The sequence below is a fragment of the Wasmannia auropunctata genome, unplaced genomic scaffold (assembly GCF_000956235.1).
Source record: "Wasmannia auropunctata unplaced genomic scaffold, wasmannia.A_1.0 LD336099.1, whole genome shotgun sequence".
NCBI classification, from domain to species: domain Eukaryota; kingdom Metazoa; phylum Arthropoda; class Insecta; order Hymenoptera; family Formicidae; genus Wasmannia; species Wasmannia auropunctata.
The window spans coordinates 1,358,458-1,385,222 of NW_012026791.1; the positions used below are offsets into that span (position 1 = coordinate 1,358,458).

The window sequence follows — 26,765 nt, forward strand, 5'->3', positions numbered from 1 at the left end:
GGGGAGAAGAGAGGATCATTTAGAGCTTTTCGAGAGCTCATCCGGGACGTGCTGTAAATCCTCCTAGCCAGAGATAGCGAATACTCGAGGAACTTCTTGTCGAAGATAATTCCTTCGTTGAGGGTTATGTAAAGGGCGCGGATGTATGGCATATACTGAAATATGATAATGCACTCCCCACTTATACCCCTCTATCTTTTAGTGGCAGAAATGTATACGCCGGACTTTATAAAGTGACCGTCTATCTCATAAACGATGTTGTAATTTGAACTGCGTTTATCTCGACATATTGCTGCCTGAGCAGCCCCCCGGGGGAAAAGCTTGCTAAAAGAGCCTATTACGCGGTGATCCCCAGGCGAAATTAAAGCAGTTAAATTAGCGGTTACGCTGTAGATTTTCTGATCCCATAACAATGAAGCCTTATAAATGTTTCTGTAGCGTATCGAACGTTCAGCGATACGTTATTTGATAAAAGTTGGTACAAAAGTTTTTAAAAACGTTCCTGCAAATTCGGGTCACGCGAATATTGAAATTTAAATACACTTTTAGAAAATCAAGCGAAAATCATAACAAATGTTTGAATCATACGTATAGCATTTTTTAATGGAGTAATTCCTAGCTGAATCTTATAAAATCAGATATTTTCCGATAGTTGACTACAACGTAACGGATTGGAGGAAATAATTAATATGAATCGTAAAAAAAAAACGTATAATTTTCCACTTGAAAACGCAAGATTATCGGCTGAAATAATCCTCTCGGCAACGTCCGAAAATCGACGGCGAATTTCCGGATTTGTAAACTTGGCGCAGAGCGTGTTAAAATTTGTTTTAAGCAAAATCGTCGCGTTGCAACTGTGGAATCCGGAGCTCCCGCAATTATTCGAGCACCCGCTTTCATGGGGCAGCGCGTCTCGCGCCATTGTAACGGTAATTAACCCGGGTGTAACAATCGTGCTGCTACAGAGATCCTTTTGGTCCTTTCAGGAAAACTCTGCCCTGCTGCAGTTACTCCGCGGCGGACACCGGCGGCCTGGCCAGGAGTTCCGTTTTAGTTAGGGTCGACCCACGACCCGGAAGCGCGAATTCCGGAAGTTACGCCACCATCGCCGACCTCGAGCCGCTGTATGCGAGGCCGTGCGGTTCCAGAGCTAGTTACTACGCGGCGAGTCACGTGACGCATCTCAGCCAGGTATGCGATGATACGATTTGACGGATAGCATAGCGACGTCGTACGCGACCTCGGTACGAAGCTGTGAAATGTATACAAAGTGTCAAAACTGTCATTTCATGTTTCATACAAAATCATCATTTTATGTCGTTTTCTTTCAGTATTACTGGACATTATAGTGCATAAATCAGACTTATAGATTTTTAATTTTAAATTTCTGGATTAACCTGGAGCCAATTTTTTTTATCGATATTATTGGAATATCGGTACTGTTAAAATTCAAATGAGTTTTAATTTGTCAGAGATTAATTAAAGATTAGAAAAATTTAATTCTTAAGCTAATTAATAGATTACAAGAGTGTAACTTGTATCCAAATCTATCATCCCCATTGTAATTCCTCTCTCTTTCTTTTTGGCAAGATATTAAAATTTTACGATATTATTTGTTGTTCTTTCCGCGCTTCGCGATTTTTCTAATCGCGAGGAAGCAGCCCGTGAAACAGACTCGACGACGGACGCGAAACTCGTATTGCGCATCAGGAAATCCGATTTTCTCCCGGTCGTTCCTTCCACTTCACTATCGCGAACTCCGCGTCTGCCATCGACTACCGGAAGCGGAAGCAGCGCGAGACGGCTCCTCCTCCTGTCTCATCCCGCACATCCCATCCTGTACCGTCTCGTCTCTCTCGTCCCGTATACACAACGAGTGCCGCGCCTCGCAACTTTATCGAGTTTGCGGCCGAGCGAGCCGCTTTCCACGGACAACTTCGGTGCCCAACCCTTTCCAGCCCTTCGGCTCTTTATTCAGCGATTCTAAACTCGCCGACTTACAACTCTCATCCCTCCCGCCCGAGACGTTAGGGGATAAGGTCTACGCGTGTATAGTGCCTTTTTCGCTTCCACTTCCCGTCTTCTGGAGCATGCCAGCCGATTTCTCGCGTTTCAAGCGAGAAGAATTTCTCTCTCTCTCTCTCTCCGTCCCCTCCTTCTCTCTCATTCCTTTTCTTCCTTTGCTCGCTTCTGTCGTTGCTTTGACACAACTACCGATCGCGCCTTTGATCTCTTTCATATCTTTGAGTTCGCATTTGAAAAAACGAAAATGTTTGGCGCATCAAGCGCTTCGTTGGATCCGTTTCTTCAAGAAATACCGTATAATTCTTTTCGATAAAACTTTTCGATAAAAAGTTTTTTTTATCGTGGCAAAGGCTGTTATTTCGCGTTTGCTTTATCAACATTAAATTAATTTCTCTCTTTCTATTATACTCGCTATTATGAGACTCATGTTTCAATGAGCACATCTGATTAGCATAATATGTGTTAAAATATTGAAATAAAAAATGCGTTTTATCTAAAAATTATATTTTGTGTTACAATATTTTTAATAATTTTTATACACGTTAGATACTGCGAAAGATATTCATTATACAATATATTAAACGTCCGGTACATACATCGTGTACAGTCTTTTCGGGAGAAATTTATTATTTTTTAGTCTATATAAAGCAACGTTTTCTGTTTAGGCAAAAATGCAGCGGCAGATAAATGGCTCGTCGAAAAAAAAAAAAATGAGGTGATAATTTACGGGGTTAGTTTTATGGGCGGATATAAAGCAATTCGCACACATAATCTTTGCGCGTAACGCGGCATTTATACATCCCGCGGCATTTACGAGGAGACGCGAGTGGTAAAGGTCGATTTCAATAACCGGCCGCACACGCAATCGCCGCGCGTCACGGTCCGTCGCTCCGTTTTAACTACCGTTTTGAAGCACGCGCTATTACCCGCCGCTATTACTCGTCATCCTCCGAAGAGTATCTTCCTGCAAAGTGTGGCGCAGTCAAAGGGCGGCGCGAGGGGTCGCGTGAAAATGTCGAATAAATATGAGAGATCGCGTTGCCGGTGCGCTCGCGCCGCCGCGCCTCGCGTTCTCGTCGGGAGGAGGGGGGGGGGAGGAACAAGCGTTTTGCATTAATTTCACCCGAGAAAAGAAACGCGGGCTCTGGATACCACCTGCACTTTGTCGGGCGCGAGAGACAGAGAGAGACAGAGAGAGAGAGAGAGAGAGAGAGAGAGAGAGAGAGAGGGGGGGGGAGAATGCAACGAAACAGAGGAAGGGTTACAGTACATACAGTACATACATACATACATACATACACACTCACACAGACGAGTATTACAGCTGCAGCCTTCGACGTTGACGCCGGCACTCGCCCTCCTCAGATGCGGCGAAAGGAGAAGGACGTGCGAGGGCGAGGCTTGGCAGCGAGGGAAACGGCAGGGAGAGAGAGAGAGAGGGAGAGGGAGGGAGTGGTTGGAAGTGGGTCCTGTGATTGTTTCGGCTTTGATCTTGGATCAATTTACCGGGTATACGCGCGTATGTGTCCCGAACCCTCCGACGCGCGCGACGCTCCGTCTCGAACGCAACCGACCCTATGAACGTGCACACAGAGGCCGACCTCAGGGTTTGCGCACACACCGTCTACACAGTTCACGACTCACGTACATACGTATAACGTCGGGCACGTACGCGCGTACACCGACCGATTGATGTAGCCCTGAACCTCCGTGAAAACCTTACTCTCTCCCTTCACGTCCTCCCCCGGAACGTCCCATCCCGAGGGCGCCTCGCGCACGGACCGACCGACCGACTGACGTAATCCAGCGACAGCGTCTTACCCCACCCTGTAAAACGATACGCTTGAGATCCCATTGCTGAGGGGGAAGCCATTACCTGACGCTGTCTATCGGAGGAAACGATCTTCCAGCACGAGGACAAACACACACACATACACACGTTCTACCCCGCCACCCCGCGGATCCGCCCGCGCCGCCCGTGGCCGTGGATTTCCGCGCGAGAGAGTCGGGCGCGGGCGAAATGGCGGAATGGCCTGACGACCCGGCATTTTCCACATGGCCTGCCCACGGGGACACCAATACTCAGGGTTTTTTTTTTCCCCCTCGTAAAAAGTTGCAAGCACCTCCGTGGCCGATGATCGCGACCGAGATAACCGGCCCGCGTGTTTGCCGATGTTCTATTTGATCCTCCGCGCATTTCGCGCTCGTACGAGGCAGGTTATTTGCCTGAGGTGCACACAGCAAATTAACCCTAAGAAGTCTCTTTTGTACCCGAGTTTCACTCTCTCATGTGCATCATTTTTTCGCGAAGGAAATTTTGCTTGGCTGTCGAGTTGAAATGTTTCAAAAATATTGGAAAACGAAATACATAAAACTAATTCTTCGCGCTAATTTCTAAAAGAGTTTTATATTTAAAAAAAATTTTTTTTTCTTTTAACGCTCCCAACAGCTAAGTTGAAGCAGAACGTAATAGTTTACTTAAAAAAAAGCGAGCAGTTTATCTTGCAAATCGTCCGAGATATCACGCGTCAGCAATAATTTTTCAGCGTATTAAAAACGTGCAATCATTCAAGATAGTAATAGAATTACAAAAAGTACAGGCGTCCCGCCGACATTCGGATTATTATCAATTTACGTCGCGTTATATTGCTTAACCACCGCGTTATATATTAATTACGTGGAGTTACGTAAAAGCTGATTCTTCGATTTAATTAATTTCTCACGGCCGCGGAGTTTTGTTCCGTCGTGCCGAGGCGCCGCCGCTTTAATCGAGGGAGACGGAAAACCGGTATTATTAAATCGGCGGGGTCGAATTAAAAGTGCTCTGGGCATGTCGAGAGCGTGGTAGTCTGAAAACGAAGCTTTTAGAGCGCCTTCAACGGGTCGAACGAACGAACGAGCGAACGAACGAATGAGTGAACGAACGAACGTGATGTTTGACGAAAGCCTTTCAGTAAATAAATCAAATTGCTGCTCCGCGCTGGATGAGCTAAAAAACGCTCTGCCGGTGGCGCTACACGTTCGATACTACGATTCTGATTCCGTAATGTAAATAGCGAAGTAATATCCATTACTAGATGCACGGAAAAATTTCGGACAGTCACCCGACCAAACGTACGGTTCTATTTTTTTTTCCTGCTGCTCGATAAACAAGCGATGCGCGACGAACGATTATCCGATTTCAAGTCACGATTTTTGTACTTTTAATTTTAGAACGCGCTAGCGCGAGTTGTTAACGACTTACATAATCGGGTTTGCTCGTGCATCGACGTACTTCTCGGAACCTACCGATATTAATTAGCAACAATCGATTTTCTTTTTGCTCACGTGTGTAATCATTTCAACGTGACACTTATAATTGGGAATTACTTCAAGTTTCAGATTAATCACGTTTCAAAGAATTACTGAAAAGAACATAGGTATATGAAACTTCAATTCTCGATCTTAATCTAATTTATATTTATAGCTTCGTTACGCAACAAAGCGAATTCCATTCGCACCTTCGACGCGTCGGGCGGGTCCCCGCCCGGCAATTTCCACCTCGCTCATCACATTTTCATCGGGAAACGAGAAAAAAGCACACGCGAGCGCATATATACATGGGCACCCCGTATAAGCCGCGAGGGGGAGAGAGAGAGAGAAAAAAAAGAAGAAAATATGTAACCGCGAGGGAAAGCGAGATCGACGAGAGTCGCGCGAATTCGTTCGCGTTCGTTTCGCCTCTCCCGTTTGTTCGCGCGAAAACAACGCTCGCCAGACGCGCCGACACAATTCGCCTCTGCAATAATCACAGACCCCGATAAGCCGCGGAATTAGCCGCGGTGTTTGCATTTTCACCGAGCATCCCGCGCGCTATCCGGGAATTTCGTAAATAATTTCCGAGACCACTCCCGGACCGACCCCCGGAACCAACCCCGGAACGGCGTTACCGTCCATTCGAATTGCCGCCGCCGCCGCCGCCGCCGCCGTCGCGGCGCAACCCCCTTTCTCGAATCCAATATATCGCCCGGTAATTTCGCCGGCGCGGTCGCATCGACGTGTTTCGAACTGGTTTTCCGTCGTCTCCTTTCCCTTTTTTTTTCTTCCCCACCATTTTTCCCCGTGTCTCCATCCCGTTTTCTCCACCCCCGCGGCTCGTTTCCGTCTATGCGTGGGCGCGCGCGCGCGTGTGCGTACGTCCAAATGGAACGGGCGGGGACCGAAGGCAAAACTCCGGAAAATTGAAATTAATGAATAGTCACCCCTCCCGTGCGCGCACGTCCGCGTAGCTTTCTCGCGTTTTACGTCGGCTCCGATGGAAAATCCGCCTGGCGAACAAAGAGGGCTGCGCGACGATGCCATAACGACCCCTCCGGAGGGTGGGGATGGGAGGGGGAGGAGGGAGTGGAGGATTCTTCCCTGCGCGTCCCCGGAGGTCTCGTCGGCGTCACCTTACACACGACAAATGCCTTTTTAATGAATCCCCGCCTGATGAGGTTTTTTTTTCTCAGAAGTTATGAATTATGCAGACGCGCCCGTGCGCGATTGAGATTTTAAACGACAGCGGGGTCCCCGGCTTGTTAACTACTAATACATATATAAATAATCGCGTAGTTTACTCATTTCTCATCGGGAGATGACAATTGCATTTTTCATTCTTTGTCTTTTGCAATTTTATTCCTGAAGACAGGAACTATCCTTCTTCTTATTGTTATGGCAGTTTCAAATTTTTATATAGTTAATTCATGAATAAATTTATGACACTTCTATACACACGTTTATAATCCTCTTTTAATCGATTCTTTTTATTTTTGTCGAAATGCTGGTATTTCTTTAAAGGATACGTATTATTGATTTTTAGTCGACTGATCCATGTGAGAAGGCCAGAGCCCTCGCAGTATCGAGATCAGCGTTGTACTGTCGCACTCTCGTGCAGGAGGGCACTTTCGGTCGCGTATACAAAGGAACTTTGGAGTTAGCCGGCCGGGAGCAAGAAGTCATCATAAAGACAGTCACAGGTGAGATTTAGTTAAAAAAAAAAAATAAATCATCATGATTTTATATATCATGTTAATCGTGTTCAACGTATCAAGTCGCATTTATGGCAGATTTTTTTAAGGAATAATAGTTTTATTAATTTAAAAAAATTTCATTTTGTTAAAAAATAATTTGTTTAACAGATGTGCAAGTTTATGAAAAATTGCGAGATTACCTCAAACACATTTTTTCTAGGAAAATATTTAAATGATCGATAGATCAAGAAAATATCTGTTCAGGATAAAATAGAAAGTTATTATATCCACCATCGGCTATTCGTGATCTCACACATTCGACATAATACGTGTAGTTGGATAAATTAATATTTAATACTTAAATATAAAATTAAATAATTAGAAGTCGATTTTTATATGTTATAGAATTCATTTACAAATATTTATGAAGTGATTTCTATTTGAATATAATATGCTCTTTATTGAAAATGATTGAAATCGTTTATTAAAAGTATAGATTGATTTAAATTTTACAATTTTAGATTCTGATTATTTTATTTATTTTAGTTAATTATTAAATGTTATTAATATGCAAATATTATTAAAAACAAAAAATTATTAAATACCCTTGTTAAAAATAAAAAGGCAGTTTTCGAACGGAAACGACAGGAAAAATAGTTTTCCCAACAAAACAAATGTTCGATTCTGATTAGCATGCGGCCGCTCTAATCACACTATCACTGATACTCGATAATACTGTTTGTTTTTAGAGGTGGCATCCGCTTACCAAGCTTCTCTTTTGGTGGTGGAAGGCTCGCAACTGGCTGGATTAGTTCATACAAACATCGCCTCTTTGGCGGCCGCTTGTCTGGACAGTTCATGCCCTTTGCTGGCTTATACAAGCACGCCCGGTGAGCTAAATCTAAAGGTCTATCTTACGGATGGAAATCACCATCCGGTGACTAGAGACTTGGTACACGTTGGTGCCCAGGTTGCTAGAGCTGGGGCGTTTCTTCACGGGCGAGGTCTGCTGCACAGGTAAGTTGACCTAAAGTATTATCCACGTCTCCATTATCACGAACTATCGCCTCCCTTTCTCTCTGGTACAAGCGTAAGAACTTCGAATAATTTTCAAATTTACAATAAAAACGTAATAGTTCGTTATTTAATAATTTTCTCAATCAAAATTATCACATCGCAAATCAAATTACTTTATAATAATAATTAATTATTATTATGAAATTAACGATTATTTAATCGTAATTAACGATTATGAAATCAGGCATTGATTTGATTAAAAATCTATGTGTAATTGATTGTCTGAACATGTAACAAAATAGATTGTTGGTTGCGAGCAGAGCTATTGTTAAGGATAACATTATTATCCCTCGCGGTACACAAGAGCGTTTACCTATAACGGCAAAATGTCAACGATAATTTTCACCTTATCGATAATTTCTAGGGATATTGCTGCCAGAAATTGCATAATTGAACCAGGCAGCATCCGCGTGAGACTGGCTGACGCTGCCCTGGCTCGAGATCTCTTCCCACAGGACTATCATTGCCTCGGTGATAACGAAAACCGACCCATACGTTGGATGGCCCTAGAGAGCCTCCAGCGCAACGAATACAGCACGGCGACCGACGTGGTACGATCCCAATTTATATACGCAGACAAATCGAAATTGTATTGCTTTTTTTTTCGAGGAAACATCTCGGCAAATCTAAATAAATACATTCAAACAAAATATTTGTAAAGAGAATTATAGATTGTTTTATATTACAATTTCATACGAATTAAAAAGTCATGTTTCAAAATAAAAAATAGAGTTACAAAAAAATTAAAGCAGAATTTACGTTCCGAATAAAAAAAATTAAAAAAAAAATAGAAGTTATGTGCAATTGCATTAAATCATCCTAAAAGTATTATAAAAATGATTATAAAAAAATATATAATCCTTTAATGAAATATTATCTCTGCTTTCAAGTGGTCCTTCGGGGTATTCCTATGGGAATTGGCGACACTGGGTCAACAGCCGTACGTAGAAGTGGACCCGTTCGAGATGATGGCGTGTCTCCGAGACGGATATCGGCTCGCTCAACCGAGACCTTGTCCCGATGAGCTCTTCGCCTGTATGGAAGCCTGCTGGCTCAGTCCCCCCAGGGATCGGCCAACCATGCCGCAGCTGCTCGCCTATTTGCAAGATTTCCACGATGCGCTAGGCGGATTTATTTAAATCGCCTGTCCGCGAACCGATCTGGCACCGTTCGAAGGTTGACAGCGCATCGTCGTCGACTCAGATTTATCGATCGCACACCAGCTGATTAAATTCGTTTTTAGAATCGTATCGTAAGTTGCGAACGACCGGACGGAGAAGACTGTCTCGAAACGCCAATTCCGAAATGCCGAAAGCACGTCCAGTAAGTTCGCAATGAAATCGAAAGTCTTCGAAAAGAAGAATAGAATCAAAGTCGCATGGAATTGAACGTCGCTGCCCATTTGCGACACTGCCCCTTATATCGATATAAGTATATCCGGTGCAATTTGTTGCAACTATGATGACTGATAATTTAGACTTACTGATAATTATACTACTGCCCCATCCAGTTGATCATGAATCAAAGTAGAATATCGTCGTCCTTTCATTGGCGAAAGAAGTCGCGGAAAAATTCGACACGGACACATCCGTCCATATAGTAGTTAAAACGCATGTAAGTACATGAACTTTTAAATCTCGCATTTAAGCGACTCACCCCCCCCAAAAAAGCCACTTAATCGTGTGAAAGAGCCTTATCTTCGATATTACAAAATGCCGAAACAGATCTTTTTTCTTCTTAGCTCCTGATCTAATAAAGCAAATTTTACAAACTGCCAGTCTATAGTGAAGTAATGAAGAAATTAAAAAAAAATTAAATGCGCAATATAAAAAAGCCGTTAAACATCTAGGTGTTTTTTTATATAAATAAGACTAATATATTCACAAATTAATATTTATTGTATAAATTAAAAAATATCACATATACACGCAACAAACACGTAATCAATTTCTGTGGGCGATATTTCATAAGATAACTTATCCAAGAATGGAGATCGTTCCTAATGTACACCTCTCCTTTCCCCTTCCCCACCCTAACCCCAAGGAAACTTCATTTCGCTTGGATAAATTCATTTGAGAAGGGATATCTCACAAAGTGAAGAGATGTGAAGAGATCTTATAATTCGCAAATGCGGCTTTTGCCCGCGCCAACCACGCAGTCCGGGCGCAGAGTGCGCCTGCGGCGCGGCTATTCTTTATCTTTTCGACGCTGTTATAACACGGGACTCAGGCGACTGAATGGAAATGCCACTCCTTCCGTCTGTATTAATGAGCGTCTTGTAAATGGATCGCCGTCTTAGCGCGTAAATTTTGAATTACCTAATTTAATTAATAAGTGGTGAAAGGTGAATGTACACGCGTTCAGTTCATTGAAGAAGCCCTCAGCTTCTTCAGCGAGAATTTCGCGAGAATTGAGATGAGAAAGACAGCGCACCACGTCGAGACGAAGTAAATTTATGAAATCATTATTAGGAGGAATGCATATATTGCAAGAGTATACGCTTTTTTATTCGTGTTAATGTATTATCTAGGAAATAAAGTATGTCGGAACGAGAAGAAAAAAAAATGTGAAAGATCGATAAATGCTTTTTCAAGCATTCGCGCTTATACGGGGAGAATACGTGTTTGATATTAAAATATTACAAGTATGCAGAAATCGAAATTATTACGTGGGAAATTCTAATAATTAGCGGCGGGATAATTTTTATATTCCCGAGAGACAATATTAATATACTAATAAAATTACGTAATAACGCGTTGATACGCACACGCATTCGTTACACAAGACGGCTGTAAACGGTGTAAAGATCGGTTAATTAGGTCAGTCTATTTCATCCATTTCACTTTTACAAGCGTTTGCGCCGCTGTCGGGCCTGCATGTTTTTCCGCCAAACCGCGCGAGTTTTATAAACGAAAAATTGTCCCGACGAACGTCGCATAAGCCGCGCGCAAAAGGGGCTCACGCGTGCACACGACCCGATCGTGCCGCTCGATCATTATTCATTAACAATTGCATTTGCGCAACCTCGAATAATCGTGACCGGAACGACGGAGAATGCAAAAAAAGCAAAGCTCCGAACACTTAGGAATCCCCCATTGTTGTACATGATCCTCGGTGAGCACACACTGTTCCGTAAATGGGCGGTCGGACTATACGTACTTTGTAGTTAGGTATCTATTAGCTACACCGCGAAAAGCCATTTCGAATTCCCGTCGACTCGCGCCGGCAACAAGCTCGAATCTTGCAAAATCGATCGCTGGATCTTAATGTCAGGTCTCGGGAAAATGGCCCCGTGCACAAAATTATCTCGATTCCTACCTCGGCGCTCGATCCTTTCGATTGCACCGCCTCCACTCGCAATAATCTCTTGTTTTGAGAAAGTTCTAAGACGCGTTAAGTCGAACAATAATAATATTCATTAAAAGTAGAAGCAGTAGGGCTTGATTTTCGAAATTATTTGTCGAAAGAAAATGCGATATAGTTCTAGAATATTTTTGTAAATTATTGTCGTCATTATTGACATCCGTCTACAGATTTCATTGCAAATGTATGCTATGTAACATAAGTAATTTTTATATATACGATGGATACTGATCGAAGCTAGATATTTACCGACATTATTTATACATTTTATTCGGTATGCAAAGGAATATATATGTCTGCATTTTATGTTTTAGATCGTATTGCTTGTAAATGGAGATCTTTGATTAGGAAATATTCCATCGTCGCGATGTTAAATCGATATTTAACATTTCTTCTGCCGTTTGAAATTTTTGCAAGGTGTTATTTTATTGTTTGTTGTAAATAAAATTACCACAGATGTCAGCGACGAACACCGGTGAAAGGTTTCGCCGTGACATTTTCATCGTAGAAAGACATTACCGAGGGAAATGGAGTTAGAACCTGCGCCGGCCGCTTCTGACGGTTAAAAGATATAATTAACATTTACTTCTGCGTCATAAAAATGTAATAAGGATATATTAATTACATGATTTAATTTTAGGTTAATTTTACTCTGCGGTAATTACTGCTTTTACTGCCAAAGTTGAACTTCGCGAAGTAGGCCTTTCTGATATCAGTGTTGCATTTCATTAAAATACTACTCTACACATAATGCGAGCACATAATGTTGACAAAGCGCATTACACGCAATCGTATTAGTTCAATTGTGCTTAATCCATATCTTTTCTGTTGTAAGCGCAATTGCGCAAGTAACGGCTAAAGCTGGTAAGGCGTACGAACGAGACGAGGGACTAGAAAACACGTTTATCGATGTATTAAACATGCAATACTGATCTCACAGGATAAAATTAAACCGTACGGGAGAGTCACATTGCAGCGTACACCAGGATATCCTAGATTCACCGTCTTTCCTTTTAATGGCAAATTCTTTTTACGGTAAGATAAGGAGAATGTGACGTTGATATCGAACGTAAGATTTCCATTTCCTTTTTAATATTAAATAATTTCGCCATTAGGTTTTGAACTTCCAGTTAAAAGAAATTTTTAACTGAATTTTAACTGAAGTCTCATTACTTATTTCGGCACTTTCGACGTTTATAGTTTCATTAAGAGGAAGGATAACAGAGAAGATAACTTGATCTTTTGTGTTATAATAGAACTACAGGATGCGCGTTAAATAATACCTATGCATTAAAAGTATAGAAGCAGAAATGCTTAAATTACTCCATGGGATTGTTTGTCAAGGGAAAAATGTGTGATAGCTTTAGAATATCTTCAAACTCGCGACGTCTCGTTCGCGCTCATTGAAGCAAGCTATTTATTGTGTTTGTTCACGTTCGTCTCTTTAGTCGCTGAATCCGGGCGAGTAACACAGGTGCAAATCGAGCGAGCGAAGATTTACACATTTGCGGCGCGAGGCCGCCGTAAGGCATTTTTTAATGTACTCGATGTGTACTAAATGTCGCATGTTCCTGACCACGAACTAGAAACTTTTTATCGCACTCGTCTTTTACTCGTCGTTTCCTCGAGCTGCCCCCCCCCCCACCCCCCCGTCCCTTCCCTCTAATCTGCCCTGTCAATTGATCGCGCGAACGTTAACGAGAACGACTTCTCGACTCGTACTACTGCCAGGCGCATCTACTTATTAATCGATATTGCTATTTAATAACTATCGCTCGCTACTATTTATTGCGACGCTCTAAAGTCGTGCGTTTTTTCAAGAAATCGTCGGATTCTATGATGTACTCGTGAATGTCTTTGAATGGAGGTACAGGGTAGGCTGTAACTGCACACCTTTTCGCTATCGCTGTATAATGGGATCGCTGCTCGTTTCCGCGCAAACATACGTAAATATATATATTCTCTTTTCCTTTAATCATTCCTCTTTCCCTAGTTAAGAAAGAAAATCCGGTGGCGCAGGGGATCCCGATCGTTTCCGCTTCGATTTCGCGTCCTCTCGCCTTCAGGAATAAAGAAAATCTCCCACCCTCCTCCCCCCTCTTCGGACGACAGTTCCAGTCATTGTAAATATTTGTAGCGAATAACAGCGGTGCGCCGCGTGCGAGAGAAAGAAGATAAGAGAAAAAGAGAGAGAAAGAAAGAGCGAGAGAGAGAAAGAGAGAGATGTGTGAATGAGAGAGAGAAAGAAAGAGAGAGTTGATTTGTGCAGATTCTATTATTTCTTACGACGATTTACGGCATTATTTTTCAACGGAAAGTGAAATATACGTGTTAAAAAAAATACTGACCCTTCACGACGTTTCCTTCACGATGTTTTCCCTCCTCCGTTTTTTAGCTCGATGACAATACCTGAAAGAATTAAGTAGGATTAGGAATAAGAGAATTATAAAATCATGCGCTTATCTGTAATTTATCTCATAATTTAATTAATTATATTGATTGGATAATTACAAATTCTTTAATTAAAAGAATTACAATACCTACAATTTCTTAATTTGGCTAAGTATCTATAAGAAAATGGTTCCTCATTTATTTATAACGATTTAGAAATAATGTGAACAGGCTTATATCGAGACTATTTATTGCGACTTAGAATTTAATTTGAAAACATGCTTGCTTTCACTGTTTATTTCAATTCCTGTGTGTTTCATAATTATTTTCCAATAAAGAATAATGAAATATCTACTTCTAGATATAAAAAAAAACTCATAACGCTAAATATATGTCAAGATGCGACTATTGGACCGCTGCCTAACACCAAAAAAGGAAGGCGCAAAGTGGAAAGGGCGCGTCGTACATTCCTCGCGTTTCGCCACATAACGCGAAGGTACCAATACGGAACGAGGCACCGAGATGTAGGAGGAAAGAGAGAGAGAGCGAGAGAGAGAGGTAGGGAACCCTTTCTAAAATCACGGGTGCCGACCGCAGGCGGATCGACGAGGGGTCCGGTGAACGCGGCACGGGGGCACACCGCGCTCAGGGCACGGCGGAGGGGCACGCACTATTTCTTAATCCAAGCGAGAGAGAAACGGGAGAGTCGAGCAGCCGACCAACGAAAATGAAAGTGACGGAGAAAGTCGGGGTATTGTTACGAAGCGTAAAGCCCGCGGTGCGACGACGGTTATGCCACGGCTCTACGGATCGCAGGATTTTCGATCCGCGTGGGCTCCTCGCACGACAAACTGACTAATATCCGCGTGATATTCCGTCAAACGCCGGTAAGATCCTCCGAAGCGACGTTTTCACGCCGGGATACTTCGGGAGAGAAAGTAATAACGTCCGCGAATCTTCTTTAATTAGGAAATCCGTCGGGTAGCTCGGCGATTAAATCGCAAATTTATCATATCAAGCAATTTGTCATAGCGGCGATTTTGCCGTTAAGTAACACTGACGTGCGACGCCTACATTTTTTACCGAGAGAAAATATGTTCGGTTTTTAAAGGACGTGCCCCTCTCTTACTTCGCGCTATTATCGTCGTGACTACCGAATGACTGCGAAACGTTTTTTAGTGTGCGGGCAGGAAGGAGAGGAAGAAAAATAAAGTCTCTCGTCTGGACAAAAATGTCGAATGCCTGGCGTGCTTCGCGTGTGTTTATACTCCTTAAATGTTAAAATATTCCATTCTCTTTGCTTAAAATATGCAACATGCCCGGCGGTTTTCGTCTTGAGGACAAATAAAATGATGATTCGAGGAGCCGTGAGAGATTTATATACGATTATTTCCAGCCGTGTTTGTAGGTGGTATACCGACCGCGTTTATTTCTGGGATTTCTGGGTCATCACGTCGGTTTGTTCAGTATTCTCGTTGCATTATCTATCGCGAGCAAACGTCTGAAGGGCCTCCTCCGGGTTGCGCAATTTTCGAGTGGAAGTTCCACACATGGCGCGTATATTAAGTACACCGTGCTTTCTCTCTGTCAAAACAGACGCCCGTTTCTCGTCCGATCGTACATATTATAATAAACGTACGGTCACGGTATCTCAAATGTAACATTGCTTACACACGATCGATATGTCTGACAACCGGCAATTCTTGTCGCATGCTAAAGCGGTGATAGCGCGACGATAAATAGTAATAATTATTATCGTCCAGACGCGCGATGACAGTAATCACGTTTTACCTTGCTAAAATCTAAGAAATATCAGAGAGAAAATATTACAGAGTGATACGCATAAATAATATCACGAGACGAAATTTCACTAGCCTTCTACTATCAATTTTTTTTTTCTAATGCCCATTGGCCGTAAAAATGTGTAATTGTGAAAAAATTAACGATGCAGATCTGGTATGATTTTTAAGAGGCATTTCGCCTGGTACCTTTGTTGAATATTCGGCAGGGTGAAAGGCCGAACGACGTCCCCACTCTCATTACGCCACCGTGGATCATTGGTGGCATTACGATATCACAAAACTTTCTCTTTGACTTAATAAATATTGACAATAGATATTAGCTTTAATGTCGTAATATTAGCAGGTGACGGTACATAATACCCTCGCTCGATTCATTAATCCGCAGTACGCAAATGTACGTTTTGTCGGTACTTAACGCTTCGAATTAGATTAATAAATCAATTTATATTTTTGGAAGTAAAATGAGAATATTATTTTCAGTATTTTTATAAAATTATCCACTTAATTGGGTACTCATCAGTTTCAAAATATTAACGTAACGAGATCGAGATGAGATTTCTAACACGAGCAATTATATTGATTCTAGGATTAAATACACTTTGCTCCTTATTTTTCTCCTAATCTTGCATTAACTTTCTCTACGAAAAGAATCGACAGGCGTGTATGGTATCGCTTGGAGAATTATCGTGTTATATATGACGGAATTATACGTATACAAATCGATCTTTAATGCACATTGATAAATGCGCGGAAATTGCGGGATTACGTTATAGATATTGCGCGCGTTATGACAGAGTATTTCTCATCAAGGTGAATGTAGCGCAAGTTTTACAATCTCTCTCGCACAATCGACATTCGTTGTGGAAAATTAATTTTATGTACGAAAAGAAAAGAATTGCCGACGCTACGCCAGCGCGCCGCAGCCGCACGGTCGCACTGACATAAGAGGCGCCGACGAAAGTGCGACGTTACATAATTCGAGCACGGGACACTCGTCCTCGCGTCCGGTTGGTAGGAAACAAACGTTAAGCGGCGCCTGGTGGGGACAGAAAGATAGCAGTCGGACAAGAAGCTAATTACATTATTTTGTCGTAACAGAGGAAACGTTTTCACACAGCCGGTCTTTTGTGTCCCTCAAATAGAAATCGATCGTCGTGTGACGACTTCGGTGAATATTAAGCGGTTCGAGAGGCACGTGCGGAATTAGGGTAATTTTGATAACAACAAACTACCAGGTCTTATATATATAGAAGGCACTATGTTTTCTCATATCAAAAGGCAAAAGTAAAATAATTTAAAAACATTAATTTTTCTGAAATTCTGAAAATTCTTGCAATTTCTAAAAAAAAGATAGGTTAAATTTCTAAAAATTAGTTAAGACATTTTAATGCCTGTTATTTTATTTAAATATCGGAAAACGATGATAGTATATTTAGTCTTTTCCCTCATCAATACGAATAACTATTATGCAATTTTAGAAAATCGTGATACGCTTGGTTAATTAAATTATTTTATCTTTTAATCAAAGACGAAGTTTTCTCGTCGGATTGTATCACCGTGTATTATGTGTATCACTATACATTGGGTTTATGATATTATATTATAGCCTCAATGTGCTGCAAGGATATGCGGAAAATCGTGATCGCTCGATCGCTTTTATTATGAAATATCGTGCGTTTAGCGGCGTCGGGCTCGCTTGACGGAGCCGATCGCGACCCGGCGCGGTGACGCAACTTTTTGTCCCGCTGGTCTTCATCTTAAATAGCAATTATCGTGCTTTCCAGTTAGACCGGGTAAAACAATCGGGGCCTCGACGGCTACATAAACCGTCGCGCGATCCAACCGGTCTTTCATCCGAGTCGGAAAAACTGGTTCCCCCGGCGCAAACCGGAGAGGCTGGAGATTCGAATCACGGTGAACAAACAAGTCAAAGACGCGCACATGGTTTATCGGTCGATATGGCATCTGTGCCATTGAAGATAAAATCGAAATCAATGAATCAGGCGAGAATATACGCGAGGAATACAATGTGATAAAGCTCACTCACAATCAGTTAGTGTTCCGCCGCTCGATTTATCGCCGAAAGCAAAGATCAAAGTCTAAAGAAATTGTACTCTTTCAAATCGAAAAAGATCTTATTTAAAATGTTAGCGACGACAGAAGGAATTAAGTAACACTTATAATATATTTACGTTCTCTCTCTCTCTCTCTCTCTTTCTCTCTCTCTTAGCCAATAAAGTAAGAAAACAAAATTGTATGATTTTATCTAAGAAATCATCATTTATCTTGTGATAAAAAGAAAACTGGATATAGTTTTATTGAGAGTAATACAACAACGTTATATAACGATAATAATGCGTCGTTACGTGATTTTTCATAAAGATTTGGAACAGGCTGAGGAGCGATCGTTAAGCTAATCCGTAAGGAGACTCGGGACAGTAGTCGCGATCGAGCGAACGGTCGGGTTAGTGAAACACTTGGAAAGGCGGCTCAAGGCTTAGCTAGCCTTGGACGCGTTAGATTGCCTAATATTCAGGCTCCGAGCAATGCTGCGTGTCGCTGCCATGGGGCAAAAATACACGTGAAACCGCGCCGATGGAAACATACGGCTTCACCGTCCGCGCGCAACTGCGCCGAAAAAGCGGACGGTCAAAATTTATTAGTTTTTCCTGCTGTCACCGCGTGAAACCGGAGAAGCATCAATTTTATTGGCAAAGCAGACTTTTCCAAAAGTCGAGTAAGACTTCATGAAATTCGATGGAGCTCACAAAAAGTTTCATCGGTCCGAAAACACAACACATTTGATATACTCAAACAGATCTGTAGTAATATAGTTCATTTTCAAATTAAATTTGTGTTAGCTGAACATTTTCTTAGCATTGAGGATTTCGAAGTAAAAAAGAAACGGAAGTTAATGTGCGTTTTCATATTAAACATGACAATTATTTCTCAATAAATTCTATGTGAATCTATTTTTAAAAGTTCATTAATCACCGATTATTTTTAGAAATATTCGACGATTGTCTATACGTCCTTCTTTGTGACACGCGATAAAACAAAATTTAAACGTATTTAAATAGATATTCAAATCGGCATGCCTCCGCATAAAAAGGCTTTTCGGGCTATTCTTATCAATGTTGAATCATATTGGCAAATCCTCTTACGTAAAAGACCGAAAGTGTTTTGTTAGACTTTAGAAACGCGCTTACGAAATTTTATTTTCGGCGGTCACGTCGGCTTTTCATGGAGGATGCTCAGCCCGACGATTATAATCGTCTGCGATTCACAATGGCAGACGAAAAAAAAAGTCCCTGGCCGGTTCACTTTCTAAGACCGGGGACTGTTTAACCAATCGCCCATTACGTCGCCATGGAAAGGGTTTGCGAAACCCTCCGCCATCTATATACTTGTTCCCTCTCCGGCATAACACACCGCGCGCGTCGTCCATTGACGTCAGAGAAAGAGATGCGCATGAAAGCGTATCACAAAATTGTGAAAAAAATCGCTAAGATATTTCGAAATATCTTACATATAATGCACGAGCAGCAATATATTATTATCAGAGAAGGCTACGTGTCTTTCAACAAGTCGGTGCATATGTGACAAACGTGATCGTTACCATGACAATATTGTACTGGTGGAAAGAGGAAGGCGCGCGCGCTGGCAAGAGTGCTGACTGGAATCGCAAACGCTGATAAGAAGTACACGCGTCTGTGCCTATCAATATATTCAAAAATAATGAAAGTAGAAAATTCCATCGAGGATCAACGCTGTTGGTTAATCGCTTATCGGATTATTTGCGCATTCGCGCGATCGCGCGGCGCGGCGCTTGGAAGGCGCAATTACCCCCCTTGCGCCTGTTTTCCAAAAGGTAGGCGCGAGAAGTGAAACAGCACCACGCTCGCGCGCGCGTACGATGTGCTCGCACACGTGTGCGCACCTTCGCGCGCTTGTACGCGCGCGTCGGTTATGACATAACGACGTAATGCATGCGTTTAAAGGAGACCATCGGAGAGCGACGTGAGCCGTCTTGCCGGGGGAAAGCACTGCTTACTTTCACCGCGTTCGCAGGCTTTTACATTGTAACACGCGTGCACCACGCCGGCCTGTACCGTGCCGCTGGTATAGCCACCACACAACCACCTTTCGCGTCCCGCCGTTTAATATAGTGCCAGACGCGCTCTCGCAACGAGGACCTGCATCGCTCTTACGTAACTACCGTCGGAGAAGACACTTTGTCCTCTCAAAGTTTTTCACAGCCGCGCGTCGCGAACTGAAAGCAGCGAGAACGCGTGTCACCTTTGTAAAAGTTAAGGAGGCAGTTACAAATTTACTGGATATCTTTGGGACATTTGCCAATTGTATAATCGATGAATTAAAATGTTCGTTAATATTGCCAGTATAATCGTGTAAAATGTATAAATGTTATGTCTTACATAATAATTAATTATTATGAAAGTAAATAATGTATATAATGGAATTAACATTATTCCTCGCTTGAAGATCTTGTAGAAGAATAATCGTATATTGTACATTTCATGCGCCTGCCTGTATTTCATCGACTACATATCATACTCGATTGCCAGTATCTTTTTCTTCAGACATGCAGTAATGTCATATAATCGATACTGTTGTGTAAAAAAAGTGCTTTGTGTACACAACAGTATTTTACAACAATAATAATTAATTATTTATCTTAATCTGCGTCTCGAGCCGCGCGATGTAAATGTAAATTGCATATCGTATAGAAAGCCTATAATGACTTTTCTCAACGGCGATCGCGCATGGCCGGTCTTCTTAACTCAACCCAGATAACCTCGAAACATCTTGATCATATTTCTGACTCAGTGTTCGCAATCGTGGTCGTCAAATTAGAGAGGGAGAGAAAGAAGGAGAACCGTGTTCAATTTAACAGATAGATAAAAATAGAGCGTGGTAAATTTGTTCACGTGTAATCACAAGACATTACTTCTCGCATGTTGCTTCACTTACTACCTGCAAGTAAACAGAAGATACTTTACATCGTATTTTCTTGGGTAGTATGTTTCAAAATTATTATGCTTTCATTTATTAGTTATGAAATTTTTATATATATAACAAAAGTATGAATATGGTAAAACTTTAAAAGAGTATATGAAGAACAAGAAGGACTCTTTGACCAGACAACTTTTGCTGAGCGGAAACGTAGATAAGAAATTATCGAATTGTAAGAAAAAATGTCGACTCCAAATTTGTCAAGGAAAGTATTTAAATCGCAACAATACGATTTAAATACTTTCCTTGAGAAATTTGGAGTCGACATTTTTTCTTAGCAAAGAATTTAAATCGTATTGTTGCGATTTAAATACTTTCGATACACATTAATATCTCTTTTTAATTTACTTTAATCTTTTTGCTTGAATTTTATTAGACGATATTTGTCTGTGTTCTTTTCTCAATTCTTATTCTGTTCTCTATTTTTAATTTGAGAGAGGTTCAATTATCTCCACGCGCAAGTTTCTCTCTTGTTCCTCCCTCTTTTTTTTTTTTAATATTCGTTTCTATTCATTCTTTTCATTCGAGACTGCGTTGAGTAAAAGTACGGGGCCTAACGGTACGCTCCTTCATAAGGTACCGCGTATCCTCGGCGCGATACGTAAAGTAAGGCGGGCACTTTCGAATTGCATAACCGCGGCCCGCGCCTTCGTTCGGTTATGTCAGAAGAAAGCTGCCGAGAGCTGCCTGTCTGGGAAACGTAGGTATATGGTTGTAGGTATACATCACGTACACACGTGCACACACGTGTACGGCGCACGCTCTGCGTCTGCTTCTCTTTAAACGTTATAAATAAACGCGCCAGTTTCTTGGCGGGGCACCCGAACGCCCTACTCATCGAAAGGCGAGGGCACGGCTCCCTCGCATGAATATTGTACATCCCAGAATTCAAATTGAGCAAGTATTCGATACGATCAGAATACATGAAGAAATAAAATTCACTTTAAATTTTTTAATATTCGAGGTCCGTTCTGAGATTGAGAAAAAAAAGTTGTTAAAATAATTAAATGGGTTTTTGTTGACAGTTTTTCTTTGGTTCAATTACATATGTTTTTGAATTAAACATACATCGATAACATTAATGTGATACTCTTGTGAATTAATAAATAACATTTGTTTAACAGCCCGTGATCGCCATATATAATTGAATCAAGTATTCATTTGATTTTACACTTCTTTCTCTCTCAATGTAATTGCGATGAATTCATCTGTCAATGAATATTTTATTCATTATACAAATGGCTAAACGTTATTATCTATTCCTTAATTTTCTATATTTATTTTAACATTAATACTAAAACTCTCTGTGAACTTTATTATATTCTATTGATTTTTTTCATTAAATGCATTAATCATTGAACAAAGCCATATTTACTTTTACTAGTTTATAATTTATATACATATAAATATGAGAAGTAATAATATTGATAGTGTTCGCTCATCGAGAGATGAATAGTTTCTGTTGAATAACAAGTAAAGCGAAAAATATATCCCTGCAAAATTTTATTCTAAATCAAGATAAAAATTTATATTCAATTTCTGAAAAATCGTATTGACAGATTTAAAGCATTAATATTTGAAAATGATTCGTGCACACATAAAATAGATTCGACCTTAGCTGACCATCTTTAGCTTTGCATTCTGCAGCAGCCTTCACGGTTGGTGTTCTACCCACGTTCTTCGAAGTTTCTTTAAGAAATTCTAAAAAATTATCGATACCCTTTGTCAACGCGCCACGCGTCCTTGATTAATTGTCTTTTGCGGCATCCTTTCTACATGTACTCTTCTCTCTCTCCTCTTTCTCTCTCTTTTTCTATTTTGACTAGTGCTGTTGTACGTAACATTGATTTGTTACAGCATTAATCAGGTGAAAGAATCATCTTTCTTTTCCGTCCCCTTTTTCTTACACTTGACAGTTTTTTTTTTCCTGTAAACAAGATAAGTAGTACACATTTGTACTAGTCACTGTGACAACGCCGCATCATTTTATTTCAAAGAAAACCAATCATTGCCGCATGCCTCAATGAATTTAGAGAAATGCGACTTTACGTAACGTCCGATAATCGCGTGAAAATATCCGTGTAAAATTCGACAGTGAAGCCAGTCAATAGACAGTAAATATATGAAGATTTATAGAAGTTAGGGTCTTTTCGTTTAGATTTCTTTTAGTTTCTTTTGAAAATTATTTTTACCTTGAACATTTCTTCAGTTACGGCTTATATTCTCGCATTAAGTTCATCGCGCGGAAAATCGGTAGTTGATCTTCCAAAGCAATTGTATGAAATACTACGTAAATAAAAGAACTCTATTTACATTTTTAATTTCCTTAAGAAGTATAGATGAATATCTTATCAATATTTCCAATTATAAATTTAAATATGTACTTTTAAATATATTTAAATTTATAAATATAGAATTATTTGTTATATATTCTTATCTTAATTTATAGAAAGACATATTTATAGTGCGTGAGCACTTGAGAATATTTGAATAATTTGCTCTGCACTTGAGAATATTTGAATAATTGCTCCTCTTACAAATTATATCATATTCTTGTATAATGATAAATGATAAGTATGCAATCTTAGGTATAAACATATTTTGAATTGTATTTTTATATTAACAAAATGAGATCTTATATTCCTTTTTATTTACAAATTTTCATATATTTTGCACGTTTGATTGGTTTGATTCCTCACAATATTCATTACATACTTCGATGCTTGGAAGCATCGAAATGGGATTCGATGCGAAATCTTTAAGTATAGTGCGTTGAGCTCAATCAGGGAAGATAGCTTTAACATCATAAAAAACTCATATGTTTACCGCAGAAAAATATATGTTGTGTCGCACGAACTGTTGATTGGCCCTAAGATAATAACGCAACGCATTATCTTTTACACTAATTACTGAGCCGCTTATGGGTTAACACGTGCACGTGCCGCATGATAATAGCGCGAAACTAGTAAAATGTTGCCTTATCATTAGCGCTGCTGCCGTAATAGCAAGACGCCGTTTATGGCGCGCGACAATTCGTCATGACGTTAGGTGCTTTATCATTTACAGCCAAACTCCTTAATCACGTTTTGTTAGAATGTAGTATACATCGTGTAGTATCGCGCTCGATATTTTCCAACTTTTATAGGGACATTGCATAACGACATCCGCTGCAGAATTACAAAGTATTATATAAACTTTATGGCTTGAAATATAATCGACTTTAGGCAATGAAATTAACATAATTTTGACAGTGTCTGATCTGACTTACGTTTTCTTTCTACAGGTTGAAAAGACACTGAAGAACGAGTTTCAATATTAATGTTTCAATAATATTACGTATATATATATATATATATATATATATATATATATATCGCAATTTTTAAGATTTGCTTTGCTAGAAGAATTTATTTATTATCGATAAAACAAGTCGAGATATGCTACACTTGCTGCACAACGTGCCAATATAATAACTTAATCGATATATTACATATTTTCATGATGTGTATACGTAGGGAAAAGTGAAACAACCTTAACGCGACTATGTTCAGTCGCATAACTTAGCAATGTTACATATGAAAATGTCTCAGCGAATGTTGCACAAACGCGCTGCAATTTGTTGCTTATGTAAAATGCAATTGTGTATGCATGACGAAGCATTGGTAAAATACTGCACATTCTTAGAAAGCGCTTAAAGTCATTGTGCACAAAATATCTATGCCGATATTGCCATATTATAAAGAGGAGGTCATCGTAGAGATAGCGTAAAAGCAACATTGTGAATCTTATCGCTGCCATTAAATTTCCGAACTATAATTTGCATAAAGTAGAACGGCCATGAGTTCGGCACGTGTAGCTTATAAAACATAAATGGAAAATTTTTATCGTTTCTTCAGTCGCCTCTGCAAAGTATCCTAGCGAAGAAAAGCGAACGACGCTCTAACACATGTGCCTTTTTTTATATACCGTTCCGCGAAACGCGGTAGAAAAAAAATTAATTAATTTTTAAAATTATAATCATCCATATATTATCCTTCTCATTTATACGAATATTTAAAAAATTAATAAATTGCGTCAAACTTATTCTGTCTATGAGCAAAAAACATAAAAAAATTTGCGCACCACTAATCTAACATTTGGCGAAATTTCAGTTTGCGAATTCGTGCGAATCTCGGTTTGCCTAAACTAAATTCTACTCGTTTCTTAAACAAAAACGCTTTCCCTCGATTCAACGTTGTGTTCTTCGCGATGCGCGGTGTCCCTTGGCGCGGTCGTACACGGTGAAAAATGATAATTTTACGACGGCGGAACGTACCGCCGTCACGGCGTTTCACGATTGTACCAGCCGTAAGATCACGCGCCGCTTGATTACGAGACACATTTCCAGCGCGATAGCCTAGGCGCGTGCATTATGCGTGTGCGCGTGGCGCACGGCACAGGCTTGCTCACGATTGTCACGGAAATAGGTCGCCGAGTGTTAAGACCGTGGTTGTGCGCTGGGAGCGAAGAAAAAAAAGAAAGAAAGAATCACACACGGTACATACACATACACCGTTTGCCTTCCGTCTCTTCAGCCGGGCCCAGACATTTGGCCGCTTTACTCGCTCGCGACGTTTCAACGCTTTACACTCTGCTCCAGAAATATTTCATCTGCTCGACCAATTAAGCCGAACTTATACTTACTGCTTAATCCTGACCATCATCCTACACATGAATCATCCGGATGTAATATGTAGACGAAACGTGTTCATTTCTAACTCAATCAATCAACTATTCAATGCACTTTGAATTTAAAGAGACGTTATTTTATGTAGAGATACGATTCTTGTGCAAAAATCGCAGGTAATTATATGATGACATAAATATAATAAAAACTGAGCTCTTGAGTATCAGGTTGCTTTTCGCCCTGGTGAAGTGACGAACAGCAAACGGTGGCATTAACAATGGATCAAAACACGGAGAGAATCCCTAAATCTTTCTTAGCACTTTTAAAGAGAATACCGTGTGAAAGCCTTAAAGAACATAACATATAAATATAAACTATACGTACTATAAATACCACAATTTAACTCTTGTACAGAAACGGAATGTTTTAATGTTCTCATAAATCACTTCCAGATAAATGTTTACGTAAGAAGATAAACGTATTTTTCTTTCTGAAGATCTAAATTTATAAACTAAATGTGATGGACATAATGATCTATTAACTGTGCATAACATGATTTAATATTTAATTAATACAGCTACACTGATTTAAAAGATAAAAAAGTAAAATTATTTCATTCTCTGTGAATTAGAATTTACAAAGAAAATCAGTGTTTCGAAAAGTTCTATGTCTCCTAAATCGACACTTTTTCGGCTGTTTTACCATGTTTACGGATTAACAAATTCAACAAACGCGACTCGCGCGCGCAAGCCACCGCCCTCGCGGTCGTTAGAAGCGACGATTGCGGCCGCAATAAAAGTACGTGAGACTATCGTGCGCACGAAGTGGGTCAGAGTGCTGACTGGGCCGGTGTCGAAAAGAATCGAGGGGACGAAATGGGTCAGCGCCGGAAACGCGATGTCGAAACAAATCGCGCGCGTCTAGCCGCGCGCTTTCTTCGCGACCTTCCTCCTCCTCGTCTATAAATACGCGCGTGCGTGCGTACGTGCGTGCCGGTACACGCACACGAGCGAAAGCGTACACATATCGCGCGCGAGCTTACGCCGGCGATGAGATGTTTTCTCTGCAATGATTCCTCGCCTCGGACCGGGAAATATAGGTCGGCGACAAATGCAAGAGTTACGTATGCTTTCGGCAGCCGAGGTACCGAGGAGAACTTCCGCGCGATAAAGGCCGCGCACTATGTAGGTATAACGAAAATTTAGTTTAGACCCACACGTGTCCCCGAACATACAAGTCCAATTTGGAGCGGACGCAGATAGCTCGTGAAGCAACTCCCTTTAAAACGAAAAGTCTATGGAGACTGCACGTTGATAATGTGTTTTACTATTTTTATTAGTATTTTATTAATATTATCGGAGAGTATTTTAATACTATCATTTATACAGCACTAATCTATCTCATTATGAATATTGA

At 40.6% G+C, this 26,765-nt stretch overlaps 1 protein-coding gene across 3 annotated transcripts in view; it reads left to right on the plus strand.

The window, feature by feature from the left end:
- Positions 1 to 13,797, plus strand: part of LOC105462437 (tyrosine-protein kinase Drl) — an 80,988-nt gene extending 67,191 nt beyond the window's left edge. For all 3 annotated transcript variants that reach the window (XM_011709030.1, XM_011709031.1, XM_011709028.1), the window contains 5 exons: positions 987 to 1,191; positions 6,866 to 7,022; positions 7,766 to 8,033; positions 8,458 to 8,644; positions 8,984 to 13,797. In XM_011709030.1, the coding sequence (XP_011707332.1) occupies positions 987 to 1,191; positions 6,866 to 7,022; positions 7,766 to 8,033; positions 8,458 to 8,644; positions 8,984 to 9,232 (1,066 nt within the window). In that variant the 3' untranslated portion in view covers positions 9,233 to 13,797. The remainder of the gene's footprint in view (positions 1 to 986; positions 1,192 to 6,865; positions 7,023 to 7,765; positions 8,034 to 8,457; positions 8,645 to 8,983) is intronic.
- Positions 13,798 to 26,765: the final 12,968 nt, after the last annotated feature.